Here is an 18,491-nt window from a genome sequence, read left to right on the forward strand (position 1 = left end):
AACATATTTACATAAAAAAATAATATTAAACACTGATTGTTGGGACTAATGACACGTTAACTAACTCAGGCTGACTCCTTACTCCCTGGCGAGTGAGCTAGATCAAGGCCTCAAAGGCGGTTTCAATAGTTAATGACGATAAATTGGACCACCCTCAGGGATTGGTTAACAACAGTTCCGCAAACATGATCAGATGTGCTTACCATATAGTCCAATGGAACTCTCACCTGTGTGAACCCCCCATGCCTCGCTGACCCTTAAGCTGATTGGTTCCCACCTAGCCTCCACCCTACATAAAAGCTGTGTGACTTCCTCAATAAACAAGTTCCTGCTGTGACTGGTCTCCCTGACTCGTCTGATTCTCCTCCACCAGGAGGGCTGCATGCAGGCGGTCAGTCGGCCCTACCTATCCCGGTCTGACCTTGTTGGGGAGTGTCCCCTTCCCTTGCCACTGGTCGAGAAAAGCAAGGGGGCTTAAGACCCCAACAACTGATATTTACTGAATTTGTCATACAATTTGTATGTACTCTTACGTATATACCCATTGAAACAAAAAACTTAAAAAAAAAACTCATATACGATGTTCTTAGAGTCATGATCATAATAGCCAGCGCAGAAACAATCCAAATATCCATTAACAAATGAATGGTTGAGTAAACTATTCTACATCCCAAAATGAAACAATATTTGGCAAAAAAAAAAAAAAAAAAAAACAGAGGCAAAAAGGAATACAGTTCTGGCACCTTGCTATAACATAGGGGTACCCTGAAAACCTGTGAAAGGCTTTGGATCAGTATCCCCGAAAGATCTAAAGGGTAAAAGCTTGGTCCCATGGGTGGCAGTATTGGGAGACACTGTGGACTTCCAAGAAGTGAGACCTTCTGGGAGGTCCTTAGGTCACCGGGGCATGCCCTTGAAAGGGACTGTAGGGCATCAGTCAGCCTGTTTGCCTGACCATTAGTGGAAGCAGTCCAGGGATGGCCTTCACCAAGCCTGCACTATGCTCTTTGTTTTTTGAACCTCTAAAAGTGTGAACTAAATAAACCCTTTCACTCTATAAAGTAAATTTCCTTAGACATTTCACTGCAGTAATGTGCAGCTGGCAATAAATGTCAGTTACAAAAAGACCATGCAGTGTATATGTTTCAAAGAGGAAAATAAAATAAAATAGATTAGTAGCAAACACTGAAAAGAGAGGGAAATGGGAAAAGACTACTGACAAACACAGGTGTTTTTTTGGGGGATACTGAAAATATTCAAAATAAGACTAAAGTACTAGTCATTTATTCATTGAGAAGTATTTATTCATCCCCTACTATTTCCCAGACTATAGACTACACTTTGGTGCTAATTCTTACATGAATCACTATAGTGGCCTTCCTGCAGTTCTTAATTTCAATTGGGCCACCTTCCCTTCAAGCTATCCTAAACATTTCTGCCAGTAATCTTTCTAAAACCCAAAGTTCATGACACTCTTCCACATAAAATCTGTCATAGACTTCCTAACACCTTTAGATAAAAGTCCAATTATGCTGTGCTAGGCCTTTTATAATCCTGATGCCCAATCAATTCCAAAACACAGCCCCACTGACAGTACATGCAAGTGTGCACACACACAGGAACAAACACAAGAACAACTTTTTTCTTTCTCACATCACAATGGCTTCAAATATTCTGTTCCCTGTATTCTAAATGCTTTTCACACACACATACTCCAATTTATCCATAACTCCTATTTTTCTAATGTTCAGATGACTAACCATATTTGTCCTTGAAAACACACTAAAAAATCATGTGCTCAGAAAAAAAAAGAATCACATGCTCTGATTAAGTTTTAAGTGACTCTTCCATACTAAGTTGAAAATTCTATTTCTGTGTGAAGGTACCCTGCACTTTCATACTTATATCACACAATTTGACATAAAGCATCATAATTGCAGGTGCATTTATTTGTTTCTAATACTTGCCTGTCCCTGTAATCTAAGTTAAAAAATTGTAATTTTAAGTGAAAATTTGGTAATATTTAAAATCAAATGAAGTTGATTCTTCTCATCCTATAACAGGAAGAACACCTAGATTCCTAGTTACTAGTTCAAACAGTTAGCATGGGGATAGGATCAGTCCAACAATAACAGTCAAAACTCTAAAGAAATATCCACGAAACAATAACTTTGCTGAGAATATTGTTTCCAAGGGCAGCCTGTCATACCTTTCAATCTCTACTCTGGATGCACCTGTTCCCCAAGCCAAGGTAGGACGCCATCTCAGAGCTAGCTGGCCAGCCTGACCCCCACATCAAGGTCAGACACCATCGCCGAGCCTGCCTGTGTGCTCCCCTACTGCAGAAGGACACTGCACTTGCTTGGTGCTGTCTCAGCGCACCCTAGCTGGGGCCCCCCGGCTTCTTTGGAATCTGGTGCAGGCATTTTGAATTATTCCTGAGGGCGCGACCATCATCATTGGAAGGGCAGCTCCTTTCCTGAGACACCTACAAGAGACTGGAGGCCCTTTGACAAGACTCAGGAATCAAGAAGAGAAGGTATTGAAAGACTCAGGACTAACTCAGAGCAGCAGGGTGAGTCTCTTCCACTGGGCTGCACTCCCTGGATGGGTCAGTAGTCCTGGAATACAGTGAACTTCGTGGAGTAGAGTTGCCCAATGAGACTCCCCCGCTGGAGCTGTGAATCCAGACAACTGGGAGCATTGTAGAGGAGGACCGCCCAGCAGGAGGCTTTGGCACACAGCAAGGGTTCAGACCTGGGCAGTAGATCCAGTCCCCAGGGAACGTCATAGAGGAGGGCCACTCAGAGAGAGAGTCCCTCGCATGGCCAGGACCCCAGACCAGGTGGTAGTTCCATGCCCTAGGGAACATCACACAGGAGGGCTGTCCATCGAGATTCTCAATCTCAGGGTGAGACTCCCTGGCCCAGGAGGTGGGTCCAGACCCCAGGGAACGTTGCAGAGGAGGGCTGCCCAGCCAAGGTGATAGTTCTGGACTGAAGGGCACTTTTCAGAGGAGAGCTGCCCAGCAAAACATCCCCACAGGGTGAGTCTTCCCCGCTGGGCAAGGCTTTCCAACCAGGGTGGTAGAACCAGAGACACAGGCCCAGACCAGTCATGCCCCAGCCCACAGTTTGGTCACCCTTTTGACTGACCATCAGTCAACAAGTGGAGGCACCTCTGCCCACTAGCAGGGAATATACCCCACCTGAGGGTCACCACCCCTAGAGAGGCAGCTTCTTCGTGGAGCTCCGCATTATCAACTTCCTCCAAGACTTCAGGCTACTGAAGGATAAGAGGGGATATACTAACAATCTTCAGGGACATTATAAGTCGATAGAGGAAATCTGCAATATCTTAATGACCCACTGATTCCTGAACAATATGAGAAAACAAGGGAAGAAAATGTCCCAAACAAACTTAGATGCTACATCAATAAAATCCAATGAATGCATGGCAGAAGAAATGTCAGAAAGGGAGTTCAGAATGTACATAATTAAAATGATCAGAGAAGCAAACGATGACATGAAAGAGCAAATGCAGGCTTTGAATGACTGCACCAATCAACAGCAAAAAGAGCAAATGCGGGAAGCACAAGATCATTTCAATAAAGAGTTAGAGAAACTGAAAAAAAAAAAAAAAAAAAAAGACCGAAATCCTTGAAATGAAGGAAAAAATAAACCAAATTAAAAACTCCATAGAAAACATAACCAATAGAATAGAACACCTGGAAGACAGAACCTCAGACATTGAAGACAAAATATTTAATCTTGAAAACAAAGGTGACCAAACAGAGAAGATGGTAAGAAATCATGAACAGAATCTACAGAAATTTTGTGATATCATGAAAAGGCCAAGTTTAAGAATTATTGGGATTGAGGAAGGCTTAGAGAAACAAACCAAAGGAATGAACAATCTATTCAATGAAATAATATCAGAAAATTTCCCACATCTGAAGAATGAGATGGAAAATCAAGGACGAGAGCCTTATAGGACTCCAAATATACAAAATTACAATAGACCCACAGCAAGGCATATTATAATGAAAATACCTAAGATACAAAATAAAGACAGAATTTTAAAGGCTGCACAAGAAAAGAATCAAATTACAATCAGGGAAAACCAATACGGATATCAGCAGATCTTTCAACCCAGACCCTAAAAACTAGAAGGGCCTGGAACTACATTTTTCAAGTTCTGAAAGAAAATGGATGCCAACCAAGAATCTTATACCCAGCAAAAATTACTTTCAGATTTGACAACAAAATTAAATCTTTCCATGATAAACAAAAGCTAAAAGAATTTACAAATAGAAAGCCGGCACTACAGAATATTCTCAGTAAAATATTCCATGAGGAAGAGATGAAAAACAATGAGGTAAATCAGCAAAGGGAGGAACTACCCTAAAGGAATAGACAAATAAAGGAAAAACCAAGTCGTGTCAAAAAACAAAAATGAGTCAAATGACTGGGAATACAAATCATATCTCAATAATAACCCTGAATGTTAATGGCCTGAACTCATCAATCAAAAGGCATAGGCTGGCAGATTGGATTGAAAAGAAAGATCCAACAATATGTTGCCTGCAAGAGACTCATCTCATAGAAAGAGATACCCACAGACTAAAGGTGAAAGGATGGGAAAAAACATACCATGCACATGGACTCAGCAAAAAAGCCGGAATATCCATCCTCATAACAGATAATGTGGACTTCAGTTAGTCAGAAGGGATAAAGAAGGACATTTCATACTGCTTAAGGGAAGCACAAATAAGCAAGACATAACAATCATAAATATCTATGCCCCAAACAGTGGTTCATCCATGTACGTCAAACAAATCCTCCTCAATTCCAGAAATCAGATAGAACACAGCACAACAATACTAGGCGATTTTAACACATCTCTCTCCCCACTGGACAGGTCTCCCAAATGAAAATTGATCAAAGAAACCATAGATCTTCATAACACAATCAATAATTTAGACTTAACAGACATATATAAAATATATCATCCAACAAAGAGTGAATAGACTTTCTTCTCAGCAGAACATGGATCCTTCTCTAAAATAGACCACATTGTATACCACAAAGCTAATGATAGCAAATATGAGAAGATAGAGATACTACCTTGTATTCTATCAGATCATAATGGATTGACATTAGAAATAAATGACAGAGTGAAAAATACAAACTACCCCAACACCTGGAGATTAAATAATATGCTATTGTATGATGAATGGATAACAGAAGACATCAGGAGGGAAATAAAAAAATTCTTAGAGGTAAATGAGAACAAAAAAACATCATATAAAATCTCTGGGACACTATGAAAGCAGTACTTAGAGGAAAATTTATTTCATGGAATGCATTTAATAAAAGAAGAAAAAAATCAACAAATAAACAAACTAACAATACAGCTCAAAGCCCTAGAAAAAGAACAGAGTAACACCAAAAGTAGTAGAAGACAGGAAATAGTTAAAATCAGAGCTGAAATCAACGAAATTGAAACAAAAGAAACAGTCAAAAAACTTGACAAAATAAATAGTTGGTTCTTTGAAAAAATAAACAAAATTGATAAACCCTTAGCCACACTAACAAAGAGAAGGAGAGAAAATCCAAATTACTAAAATTCAGAATGAACAAGGAAATATCACAACAGACACGACTGAAATAAAAAAGTAATTAGAAGCTATTTTGAAAACGTATACTCCAACAAAATAGAAAATCTCGACGACATCAACAGGTTTCTAGAGACATATGAATTATCTAAACTGAACCAGGAGGACATACACAATTTAAATAGACCAATTTCAAGTAATGAAATAGAAGAAGTCATCAAAAGCCTACCAACAAAGAAAAGTCCAGGACCAGATGGGTTCTCAGCTGAGTTCTACAAAACCTTTAAAGAAGAGCTCATTCCAATGCTTCTCAAAGTATTCCATGATATAGAAGAGGAGGGAACCCTCCCAAACTGATTCTATGAAGCCAATATAACCCTGATACCTAAACCAGACACAGACACATCGAGGAAGGAAAATTTCAGACCAACATCCTTAATGAACATTGATGCAAAAATTCTCAACAAAATGTTAGCAAATCGCATACAAAAATATATTAAGAAGATAGTGCACCACGATCAAGTGGGTTTTATCCCAGGGATGCAAGGTTGGTTCAACATCAGAAAATCAATAAATGTCATTCACCATATCAACAGACTTAAAGTCAAGAATCACATGACTATTTTAATAGATGCAGAAAAAGCATTTGATAAAGTACAGCATCCCTTCATGCTCAAAAAACTAGAAAAAATAAGGATAGTGGGAACATTCCGTAACATTGTAAAGGCCATCTATGCTAAGCCCATGGCCAATATCATTCTAAATGGTGAAAAACTGAAAGCATTCCCCCCAAAAACTGGAACAAGGCAGGGATGCCCTCTTTCACCACTTCTATTCAACATTGTTCTTGAAACTCTAGGCAGAGCAATTAGACAGACCAACGAAATTAAAGGGATACGAATACGAAAAGAAGAACTCAAACTATCCCTACTTGCAGATGACATGATTATATATTTAGAGGAACCCGGAAATTCCACCAGAAAACTTTTAGAACTCATAAGTAAATTCAGTAAAGTACCAGAATATAAGACCAATGCTCATAAATCTAATGCATTTTTATACATAAGTGATGAATCTTCAGAAAGAGAAGTTAGGAAAACTATCCCACTCACAATAGCCTCAAAAAAAATAAAATACTTGGGAATCAATCTCACAAAAGAGGTGAAAGACCTCTACAATGAGAACTATAGAACACTAAAGAAAGAAATTAAAGAAAACCTTAGAAGATGGAAAGATCTCCCATGTTCTTGGATAGGCAGAATTAATATTGTCAAAATGGCCATACTACCAAAAGTGCTATACAGATTCAATGCAATTCCAATTAAAATCCCAATGATGTACCATATAGAAATAGAGCAAGCAATCATAAAATTCATCTGGAAGAATAAGAAACCCAGAATAGCTAAAGCAATTTTTAGCAGGAAGAGTGAAGCAGGGGGTATTGTACTACTAGTACTTCAACTCTACTACAAAGCAATAGTAACAAAAATGGCACGGTATTGGCACCAAAATAGACAGGTAGATCAATGGTACAGAAAAGAGGACATGGACACAAATCCAAATAAATACAAGTTTCTCATACTAGACAAAGGTACCAAAAATATGCAATGGAGAAAAGATAGCCTCTTCAACAAATGGTGCTGGCAAAACTGGAAATCCATATGCAACAGAATGAAACTAAACCCCTATCTCTCACCCTGCACAAAAATCAACTCAAAATGGATCAATGACCTTGGAATCAGAACAGAGACCCTGCATCTTATAGAAGAAAAAGTAGGTCCAAATCTTCAACAGGTTGGCTTAGGATTAGACTTCCTTAACAGGACTCCCATAGCACAAGAAATAAAAAGCAAGAATCATTAACTGGGATAGATTCAAACTAAAAAGCTTTCTCTCGGCAAAGGAAACTATTGGCAATGTGAAGAGAGAGCCTACAGAGTGGGAGAAAATCTTTGCCACTCATACTTCAGATAAAGCACTAATTTCCAGAATATATAAAGAACTCAAAAAACTCTACACCAAGAATACAAATAACCCAATTGACAAATGGGCAAAGGAAATGAACAAACACTTCATAGAAGATGATCTACAAGCAATCAACAGATAAATGACAAAATGTTCAACATCTCTAGTAATAAGAGAAATGCAGATCAAAATTACCCTAAGATTCCATCTCACCCCAATTAGAATGGCGATTATCAAGAATACAAGCAACAACAGGTGTTGGTGAGGATGTGGGGAAAAAGGTATACTCATACATTGCTGGTGGGGCTGCAAATTAGTGCAGCCATTCTGGAAAGCAGTGTGGAGATTCCTTAGAAAACCTGGAATGGAACCACTATTTGACCCAGCTATCCCACTCCTTGGCCTATACCCAAAGGACTTAAAATCAGCATACTACAGAGATATAGGCCTATCAATGTTCATAGCTGCTCAATTCACAATAACCAGATTGTGGAACCAACCTTGATGTCCTTCAATTGATGAATGGATAAAGAAACTGTGGTATATAAATATACAATGGAATATTACTCAGCCATGAAGAATAATAAAATTATGGCATTTGCAGGCAAATGGATGAAATTGGAGAATATCATGCTAAGTGAGATAAGCCAATCTCAAAAAACCAAAGGATGAATGATCTCGCTGATAAGCAGATGTTGATACATAATGGAGGGTGGGAGGGGGGCAAGAATGGAGGAAAGAGGGACTGTATAGAGGGAAAAGAGGGATAGGAGGGGTGGGGGGGAGGGAAAAAAAAAGAATGAGTCAAAAACTATTACCCTATGTAAATGTATGATTACACAAAAGGTATGCCTCTACTTCATGTACAGAGAAACAAGGTGTATCCCATTTGTTTACAATAAAAGTATATATATATATATAAATCCCCTCTCTGAGTCTCCAAAGTCATTAATATTAATCAGCTTCCAAAAAACAAACACAAAGTGGTTAACTCATCATTTACTCAGTTTATTTTTATCTTTTAATTCTTCCACTCAAATTTGTTTCCCCCTGTTTATCTCTTTTCATCTCTGTACTTTCTTTGCTTCTTTTTCCTACCACTAAAATTTCTTTCTTTGAATTCTTCCATTTATGCTCTTTAAATAGAAATGGTACCTAATTATTCCCTCTTCCCTTTCTTATCACATCGGAACACAAAACAAAACTTGTTTCAACTTTTCTTTATGGTCAGACTATGATAAAAGCGACACATCACAGGTATTCTAATTATGGACTCTATAAACATAATACAACTTCATAAAAATTACAAATATGATTTTTCCTTCTATCTGCGAATAGAATCGGCAATTTACTTTTGCAAAATACACACGTTTACTGAAAAATAAAGATCAGAATCTTATCAACAAGAATGCAACCATGAAGAAAATTATAAAATTGCTAAATGTCAGCATATTTGTAATAATCAATATATCAGGACTCACTACATTACTGAATGCAAAAAAATGAGAAGTCCAACGTATCAGTTCCTATGGGAAAAATATAGTTAAGATTCTACAGCAAAATATAATGGATATAAAATAAATTACCTTCCTTCATTGACAAGTTCAATAAAAGCAAGGCCTGCATTCTTCTGAATAGAATTCTGCCACTCCTAAAAAACAGCAAAAAATAGCTGAAAAATTTCACTCAATAGGTTATTTCTTTTAAAACAACAATGGTGAAAAAATATCACCCACATCAATTTTATACCTTAGTTTTTAAAGGAAAAGTTCTGTAAAGCATGCAGCTTACCCAACATGGTCCTATGAACACACCCAGATTGCTACTGAAGAGTATTAAGTGAAGAGTAACTTTATTCAGCATAAATTAAATCTATCCACATTTATCTTGCCTGTTTGTTATGTATCTTTATGTACTAACTAAATTGAAATAGTTGGGAGTTGGGTAAGAAGGCAGTAAAAAAGACCAAAGAAAGAGAGAATTTTTGTTTTATTTAAAAAAAAAAAAAAAGCACATTAACCAAAATGAAGAGACAATTCAGTTCAAAAACATTAGTAAATTGAACATATTTTTCAAAAAAAGATGACGAATGAGAAAAAGACAAGAAAGAACAATGAATTGTGATAGATCCCCATATGAGCTGGAAACTATAATTCATTGCCCTATACATTAGCAATATATGTTAAAAGTATATAACTATAATTTTTACCCACTAAAATTAATCCATTAGAATTTATTCCCTAAAAAGACATACAATTAAAAGCTATCAGCAAATCAATCAGCCAGTATGCTCAAATTAATTCTTCAATTCTTTGCTTAAAACATTAAGCATTAAAATAACAATAAGGAAAGGTCTGCAAGAATTGAAATAGACCTAGATTCAAGAAGTGCCAATAAATATAGCCATGGATGTGTGTGATTGTATATATATACACAACTCATATACAGTTCTCCTTTTAAAGAACTGGAAATATATACATAGTCTCCCTGTGTATTAAGTGTTAAGAAACATGTTTCTTTTTCAGAAAGATGATTAATGATTGAGGAAAATAAGAATAGTGAATTATGCTCGACCACAGTGACTGGAAAACTAATTCACTACCCTATAAATACATGGTATAAGTCTATAACTGTATTTGACCCATGAAAAACTTACCCTCTAACATTAAGTTTCTTAGTACCCAAGAGCCCCTTGTATTCTAACTATATAATATCTCTCAACTTATCTTTTCATTCTCTCAGAACACTTAAATGAGATCAGACTTAGCTACTAACAATTCCTCACTATAAATGGGGTTAATGTTTCCTGAATATAATAACTTTTAAGAGTTTTAAATTCCATGTAATTTCAAATTATTGTGTTTCGAGTTCATTTTTTTTTCACAGCCTTTCTCTTCCATTTTCTCCTTTTATGCCACTTTTGCTCTACCTTCATTTGTATTTTGAAAAATGCAGTGTGGCTCTCAGAACTAAAATGATTGCATGCCATGATTTTGTTGAATGATTCCATTTTATGAAAAGTATGGGTATGATCACACTAACAGATCATATAAAGTAGAATGAAAAATGAATCTGTCCAGTAAAACGAAAATTAACTTCAAAGTCAGGCAGACAATGGAGAGTCGTCTCTGGCTGATCTAGCAGAGGAAAGTTAAGCAACATATTGCTGAAGAAAGACCAGAGATCATAAAATCTGTGTTTTGATTCTCATTCTGACGTAACAGGAAATGCCTGAGATAGATCTTGCCACATTTCCACGTTACACATTCCCTTACAATTTTTTCTTCCAGGTGCAATACTTTGTTATTCTATCATGTACTAACATAAGTCTACAATACATTCTCTCTCAAAATCCATAGTTGCCACACTGGAACTACAAAACACAGATTCTAAATTTCTTTCACTAAGATGAACCAAATTAAACATAAAATAGAAATTTAAAATTGATTTAAAGTCCCTTTCTTTCCATCAAAATGAAATTAACAAACAGGTAGTTCAAAGAAATGTAGTCAAATTCCATGAGAGAGAATATCCCTGAGAAAGCAGCACTGCCACACCCTCCTCTCTTCTCCAAAAGGTAGCAGGAGGGAGATGAAAATAAACAAACTGCACATGTGTGTTGATCTTGGTGCAGAGCAGCTCACACTTCACTTCCCAGGCACAGCACAGTAGCATATCAAGCTTCAAAGACTTGTCCGTATCTAGTAATGCACAGGAACAGTAGAATAAAGACAAAATCTAATGGCAGATGGACCAAAAACAACCTCACAGGTATCATGCCCTAGGAAGAGTGAGGAGACTCTAGAGGTTTACAGCAGTGGCTTAGAGTTTAAAGGGATGAAAAGAATCAACTGTGACCTTTGTAGGTAGACAGAAAGTTATCATATGGGCCATGATACCTCCAGAAATGCCACAGCCATAGAACAGAAGCATTCGCTCACTTCTCAGCTTTCTTATCCAACATGGACTTTTGTTGGAAAGTCACTTGGAAATCTGATGTAACACCAGAGAATGGAAAGACAAGACCTGAAACTGAGTTTTCATTCAGATCACATAGTTTAAGGTGGGAAAAAAAATTTCAAAATGGAAATGAAAGAAAAACATGATGAAAATTACTTCCCTTACTAGAAAAAAAAAACGTAAGAACAAACAGAGGAACTAATCCAGCAAATGACAAATTATTGCATTAGACATTGTCCTTTTTAAACAATCCACTTACTACCAGAAACAAGACAAGGAAGCTCCCTCTCACCACTGCTTTTCTACATGATTGTAGGAATTGTGGATAATGAGATAAGACAAGAAAATTACAAGTATTAGGATGGAAGAGGGTGTGCTATTTTCTCTACAGAAGACATGATTGTCAATATGGAAAATCCAAAATAACTGACCAAAACACTGCTGGAGCTACCATGTGATAAAATCAAGGTTACAGGATACAACTGGAATTTGAAGTAAAAACAATATTACCTACATGAGCATCACATAAATACAAGATAAATAGTAAATAAAATATGTACAGGATCAACATAAAAAAATACAAAATGCTCATGAAACCAAAGTAGAACTAAAAAAATAGTGACATTTCATATTCATGGATTGAAGGATTCAATATTATCAAGATATCAGTTGTTCCCAAAAAAAAATTTTTTTTTTTTTTTTGCAGTACTGGGGATCGAACTCAGGGCCTTGTGTTTGCGAGGCAAGCACTCTACTAGCTGAGCTATCTCCCCAGCCCCCAAATTGATCTATAGATTCCATGCAATTCCAATCTAAATCCCAGCTCAGTGGTAGAGTACTTGCCTAGCATGTGTGAGACACTAGGCTCAATCCTCAGCACCCCATAAAAATAAATATATAAAACAAAGGTATTGTGGTCATCTACAACTAAAAAATTTTTTTAAAACTTACTACAAAGCTATAGTAATCAAGAAAGTTTGGTATTATCAAAAGAATAGATAACAGATCAATGGAACACATTACAGGGCCCAGAAACAGTCTCACATAAATGATCAACTAATCTTTGACAAAGGAGCAAAAGCAATACAATAGAAAAAGGACAGTTTTTTTCAACAAATGGTGGTGGAAAAACAAAACATTCACATGCAAAAAATGAATTTAGATAAACATCATTCACAAAAATTAACTCAAAATGAATCACAGACCTTAATGTAAAATGTAAAACTATAAAATCCTCAGGAGTTAATTGAGGAAAGTCTAAAATGACCTTGGTTTGTCAATGATTTTTAGATACAACACCAAAAGCATATTCCAATGGGGGGGGGGAATCTTATCAGTGAAGTTAAGAATTTACTTCTAATAATCAAATATTTCCTCTTTACAAAATATAATGCCAAGAGAATGAAAAGGCAAGTCACAGACTGGAATAAAATATTTGCAGAATACATATCTGATAAAGCACTATTATCTAAAAATGTACAAAGAACTCTTAAAAATCAAAGAAAAGAAAACAACCCCATTAAGCAATGGGCCAAAAGACCTTAACAGGCACCTTGCAAAACAATAGTTACAGTAAATAAGCAAATGAAGATTATCTACAGGTTATGTCATTAGAGGAAAGCAAATTCAAGCAACAATGATATATTAGGACACTTTCGTTAGAATGGCCAAATTCCAGAAGACTGACATCAACAAATGAAAATATATGGAACTATAGGAAACCTCATTCACTGCTGGTAGAAATGCAAATTGACACTTTAGCTGTGTTCTATCATTCAGCAATTGTGATCCTTGGTATTAACCCAAAGGAGTTGAAAACATATTCACTTAAAACCTCACATAGAAATGTATAACAACTTTATTCATAAAACCCAAACCCTGAAAACAAACCAAGACATCCTTCAGAAGCAACTCTGGTCCAGATAATGGAATATTATTCAGTATTAAAAAGAATGAGCAATAAAGCCCTTAGAAGTATGAAAGAAACATAATATATACTAATAAGGACAGGAAACCCATTTGAAAGGCTACATCCTATGATTGCAACTGTTACAATATTATGAAAAGGGAAAAACTATGGAGAAAGTAAAAAAAAGATCAACATTTGTAGGAGGAGGGAAAAAAGGAATCAATCAGGAAAAAAAGCAAGGATCATTAAGCAGTGAAAATTACTCATCATATAATGTAATGGTGAATATGTGTCATTACATTTGCCCGAACCCAGAGAATGCACAATACTGAGAGTGAACCTTTAATGTAAAAGCTATGAATCTGGGGTAATAACAAGTGTGTCAATGTAGGTTCAGCAGATGTAACAAACACGCCCATCTTGTGGGGAATACTGACAATGGACAAGGCTAAGCATGTGTAGGGGATATATGAGAAACTTGTATATGTCTTTTCAATTGTGCTGTGAACCTAAAGTCACTCTAAAAAGTAAAATATACATAAAAATTTAATTTTAAAAGTATTTATTAGTACAATTTTTCTCAAATCTATTTTTATGATCTAAAACTATACTAGGAAGGAATTTTTATTATATAATGCAAACGAATTTCTGCATATGGATAAACACCAGCCGAAAGACACACATTTTAAACAAGCAAACACCATTTTTATTTCATTTCATTAGGTATGCAAGCTTCTACTTACATACAAAATCATGAAGTATGCCATTTAAATTCAACAGAGATTTTAAATGTCAGTGCTAAAGTAAGATGAAAAACTTGTTAAAATTAGTATTGTATAACTATTCAAATGTAACCACACAAAACACTTATGACGTACACTTGATTTGAAAAATAACACAAAATACAATTTTTTCTTTTAAATTAAAAACAAATTAGACATGAAGACACACAAAACTATATAAAGAAAATTTTTTTTTCTATAAAGCTCAGAAATTAAAATTTGTGACTCCTTCCATTCTTGTTTCCTCAAGGATGGGCACATCTATAAACCCTTATTTGTTAAATGTCAGGAAGTATTATATATTGGTGTAGAATAAAAAATAGTTTACAGGGCTGGGGTTGTGGCTCGGGGATAGAGTGCTCGCCTAGCATACATGAGGCACCACATAAAAATAAAGGTATTATGTCCACCTACAACTAAAACAAAATATTTTTTAAAAAAATAGTTTACAACTTTAAACTAGAAAACAATTTGATGAGGAATAAAGCAAAAACATAAATATTACTTATATCTTTTCTACAATTACAAAAATAATATAATCATCAAAGATACCACTGTGCTTTTCTCTATAATCCACTTCTAATTATTAACTATTAATATTCAATAAAATGCCAAGTATTAAATATACAACTGCATGTTGATAAGAATTAATAGTGCATATAAAAATAATTCAAATTCCATTAGAATAAAACTTTCAATTTGTTTGTTAATCCAGATGTTGTTAAAAGCCAACAAATTTTCTCCATAATAATACATTCTCTACAGGAATCTGTAGGAGTTTCCAAAACTGAAAAGAATATTCATTAATCATGCTCTCCTAAAGCATTTTTCTCTGCTTCAGAAACAATTATCAAAGAAGGCGTTAGTCTAAACAATTTCATAAACCACAGCTCAATATAACCTTTAGTGAGTTTTAATAGTTGAAAGAAAAGCTTAATGGTCATCATCTTTCATGATCATTTCAATATTTCATCACAGTATTTACAATTATATACTGATACAAAATTCAGAGTACATTTAAAGGTCTTGGTTATCCTTTCCCCAGAGGTACTGATAAAAAACACGTTAAAAGCCTCAACTCCAACCACTAATGCAACTAAGTAATTTCAAAACACATTTCAGCACTTTGGAAAGGAAGGACTCAAAAATCAACAGTCAATAATTTCATACCTGTTTCTAAGCTGTATTTAATTGATTATCACTTCCTAAAGCCATAATTGTTGACATGTCAATTTTTACTAAAATACACTCTTAGCTTACTAATACACTTAAGTGATACAACAAAGATACTACATATTGTGAAACCTACTAAACAGAGTTCTACCAAACTTCTAATATGTGCTTTTAGTGGTAAAAAGTCTTTTTTGTTAGGAAAAAAAAAAAAAAACTCATTGATAACATTAAGTACATTCCTCCCTACCTCCCACAAATGAACACAGAGAAAAATACCAATAAATATACTGTATACAATTATTCACTTAAATTATCTTAATAGAATCCTAACTTCTTTAGAGATTAATAACTTCACCATTTTCTGCAAATTAAATAATTTCCTAAAACATAATTTGGTGTCTTGATGGTACCACATAAAATTACCTGAACTTTAAAATTAACTCCCAAACATTGGCATGCTCTAACGCAGATAAAAATCAGGCCACTAATTGACAAGATTCACTATACAGAATCCATTCTATGGTCACTTTATTTTTGTTTGTCAAGCCATTAACATTAACACGAAATGCAGTGTTGTTTTATTCTGGTGGAAAAGATTATCTCTAAACTACATGTTAATTCTTTTTATTTACATGTCTCTGATGGTTAATGATGCTAAGCATTTTTCATGTACATTTTTAGGCATTTATATATCTTTTGAGAAATATCTATTGAGATCATCTGCATATCTTTTAATCATGATAATTTGGGGGTTTGGGTTTTTGTTGTTGCTAATGAGTTTTGAATTCATTATATATTCTGGATATCAATCCCCTTATCAGATGAACAGTTGGAAAATATTTTCTCTTATTTTACAGAGTGTCTTCATTCTGTTGTTTCCTTTGCTATGCTGAAGATTCCTGGTTTGAAAGATCACATTTGTCTATTTTTTTCCTTTTGTTGCCTGGGTTTAAAGACTTATCCAAAATATCATTGCCTATACAGTTCAACTGTTTCCCGTGTTTCATAATTTCAGGTATTACATTTAGAGTTGTTTTTTATACCCAGTGACAGGGGCCTACTTCCATTCTGCCACTGAATATCCAGTTTTCCTAACACCATTTAGTGAAGACTAACTTTTCTGCCTCTGTTAAAAATTCATTTGCCTTACATATGTGGATTTATCTCTAGGTTCTCTATTCTGCTCCAGTGGTCTGCGTATTAGTAGTACATTTTAAGGTCAAGTATTGTTTATCCCCCTGCTTTGTTCTCTTCACTCAAGATTCAGTTGGCTATTTGGGGTCATTTTAGGTTCCTTATCCTCTCTTTTTTTTTTTTTTTTCAGATTTTTGTGAAGAATGTAATCTACAAATCACTTCGAGTAGTATTAACATTTTGTCATAATGACCCTTGAATCCCTATGACAAATACCAAGGATCTCTACGGTATTATTTCATTTAGTGAGTTGTTTCGCTCCAAGATAGATTTGTTTCATTTTTACCATCTCTATCTATTTGCTGAATCTTACTCATATCAGCTTTTCCTAATTTCTTCCAAACTATCTATCTGTATTCTCTTGGACCTTGTTAAGTTTCTTAAAAATCATCATTTTTAATTTTTTTTTCTGGTAATTCAACAATTTCTTTTTGAGTTCTGTTGCTCAAGAACTCAAGGTTACTCTGGAAGTGTCAGATTATTTTGCTTTTTTATGGTTCTTGTGTCCCTACATTCACACTTGTATACCACTTGATTCAGGTGCCTCTATAGGGTGACTTCTTTAGTACCAGATATTCTGCTGATGATGTGGCATAGGGGGTCACTTGGGTAGGTGTTAGTCCCAGGTGGGTGCATTAGTGTAATCTCCATATAGCTTCTTCAATTTTAAATAATGTCAGACACACCTGCAGGTGTTTCAGTGGCCTAGGTTTCAGGGGTTTGTAAAAGTGCTCCACCAGCTAGGATGCAGCTGTCTGAAGTGCTGTAAGTTTGCCAGCAGCTCTAGATGTGGCACTCACAGCTGTGGGCGCCCAGCAATCGTGAATTTCTATGTCTTGTGTCATGATGGGGATACTTTGGCAATTTCAGGCAGGTAAGAACAGGCTGGCACAACCACAAAGGTTAGGGTGCCCCTCAGTTTCTCAAAGTTATTTGGAACCAGAGAGGCTCTATTGGACCAAATAAGCCCAGTACAGCACACCAATAATGGGGTAGAAGGGGACCTGGCAGTGTCTGCGAGCCATGCCAATGCCTTCTTAGGCCTCGACTCCTGGAAAACTCCAAGTCAGCTGCATAGCTGCATCCCAGGGCCTCAAGAAGGTGGGAGGTGCCACCTGACTGCTTCCCAGGGATAAGGATAAAGGATAAGGCTACAAGAAATAACATTTTTCCAAGTGTACAATAGGTATTTTTGCCAATATCATTCTGAAGAACCTCTGAATAATAAACATTCAAGCTTCACAAATACTATGGAAACAGAAATGTTTCAAAACTAATTATTAAATATTTATTCTTTTTCTCAAGTCAATGTTTTGACCTACAATCAAATCAATTATATTTCTATTGACAGTAAAATATTCTCCTTTTTAAATAAGTGTTGCTCTTAGAAACCAAACATAATTTGTATTAAAGAAATGAAGAAAAATTTAAGTAAACAAACATCTAGACTCATATCAAACTATTTTGTTTACTTTTTAAAGGCTTGAAGCCTTTTTTGTTTGCTCTTTGTTTTTAAGATAGGGTCTTCCTATGTTGTCCAGGTTGGCCTCAAACTTCTGGGATCGAGAGATTCTCCTACCTCAGCCTCCCAATAGCTAGGACTCCAGACACAAGTAAATGAGTCTGCTTAGGGCTTGGTTTCTTTGCTTACATATCCATACCAATTTTTAAGATGTTATAGTCATCAATGCCTTTGTCAAATAAATAAAATTGGATGGATGTAGCTCTAATTACCTAAAAAAAAAACCACTATTAAAAGTCAAAGGAGGCCACAGAGAAGGAATCAAATGAGGAAGGGAATGTAGTTATGCACATGTAGTTATGTAGGAGAAACACATTATGCATAGCACAAAGGTCAAAACTAGGTGAAACTGTTCATAGTCAAGAAACA

General features: G+C 35.6%; 1 protein-coding gene across 1 annotated transcript in view; it reads right to left on the minus strand.

Annotated features, from left to right (window-relative positions):
• Positions 1 to 18,491, minus strand: part of Lrba (LPS responsive beige-like anchor protein) — a 703,692-nt gene that overhangs the window by 445,317 nt on the left and 239,884 nt on the right. The window contains 1 exon segment of the mRNA XM_047565822.1: positions 9,169 to 9,233. Within this exon segment, the coding sequence (XP_047421778.1) occupies positions 9,169 to 9,233 (65 nt within the window).

Source organism: Sciurus carolinensis, chromosome 10, assembly GCF_902686445.1.
Source record: "Sciurus carolinensis chromosome 10, mSciCar1.2, whole genome shotgun sequence".
In the NCBI taxonomy this organism is placed as follows: Eukaryota; Metazoa; Chordata; class Mammalia; order Rodentia; family Sciuridae; genus Sciurus; species Sciurus carolinensis.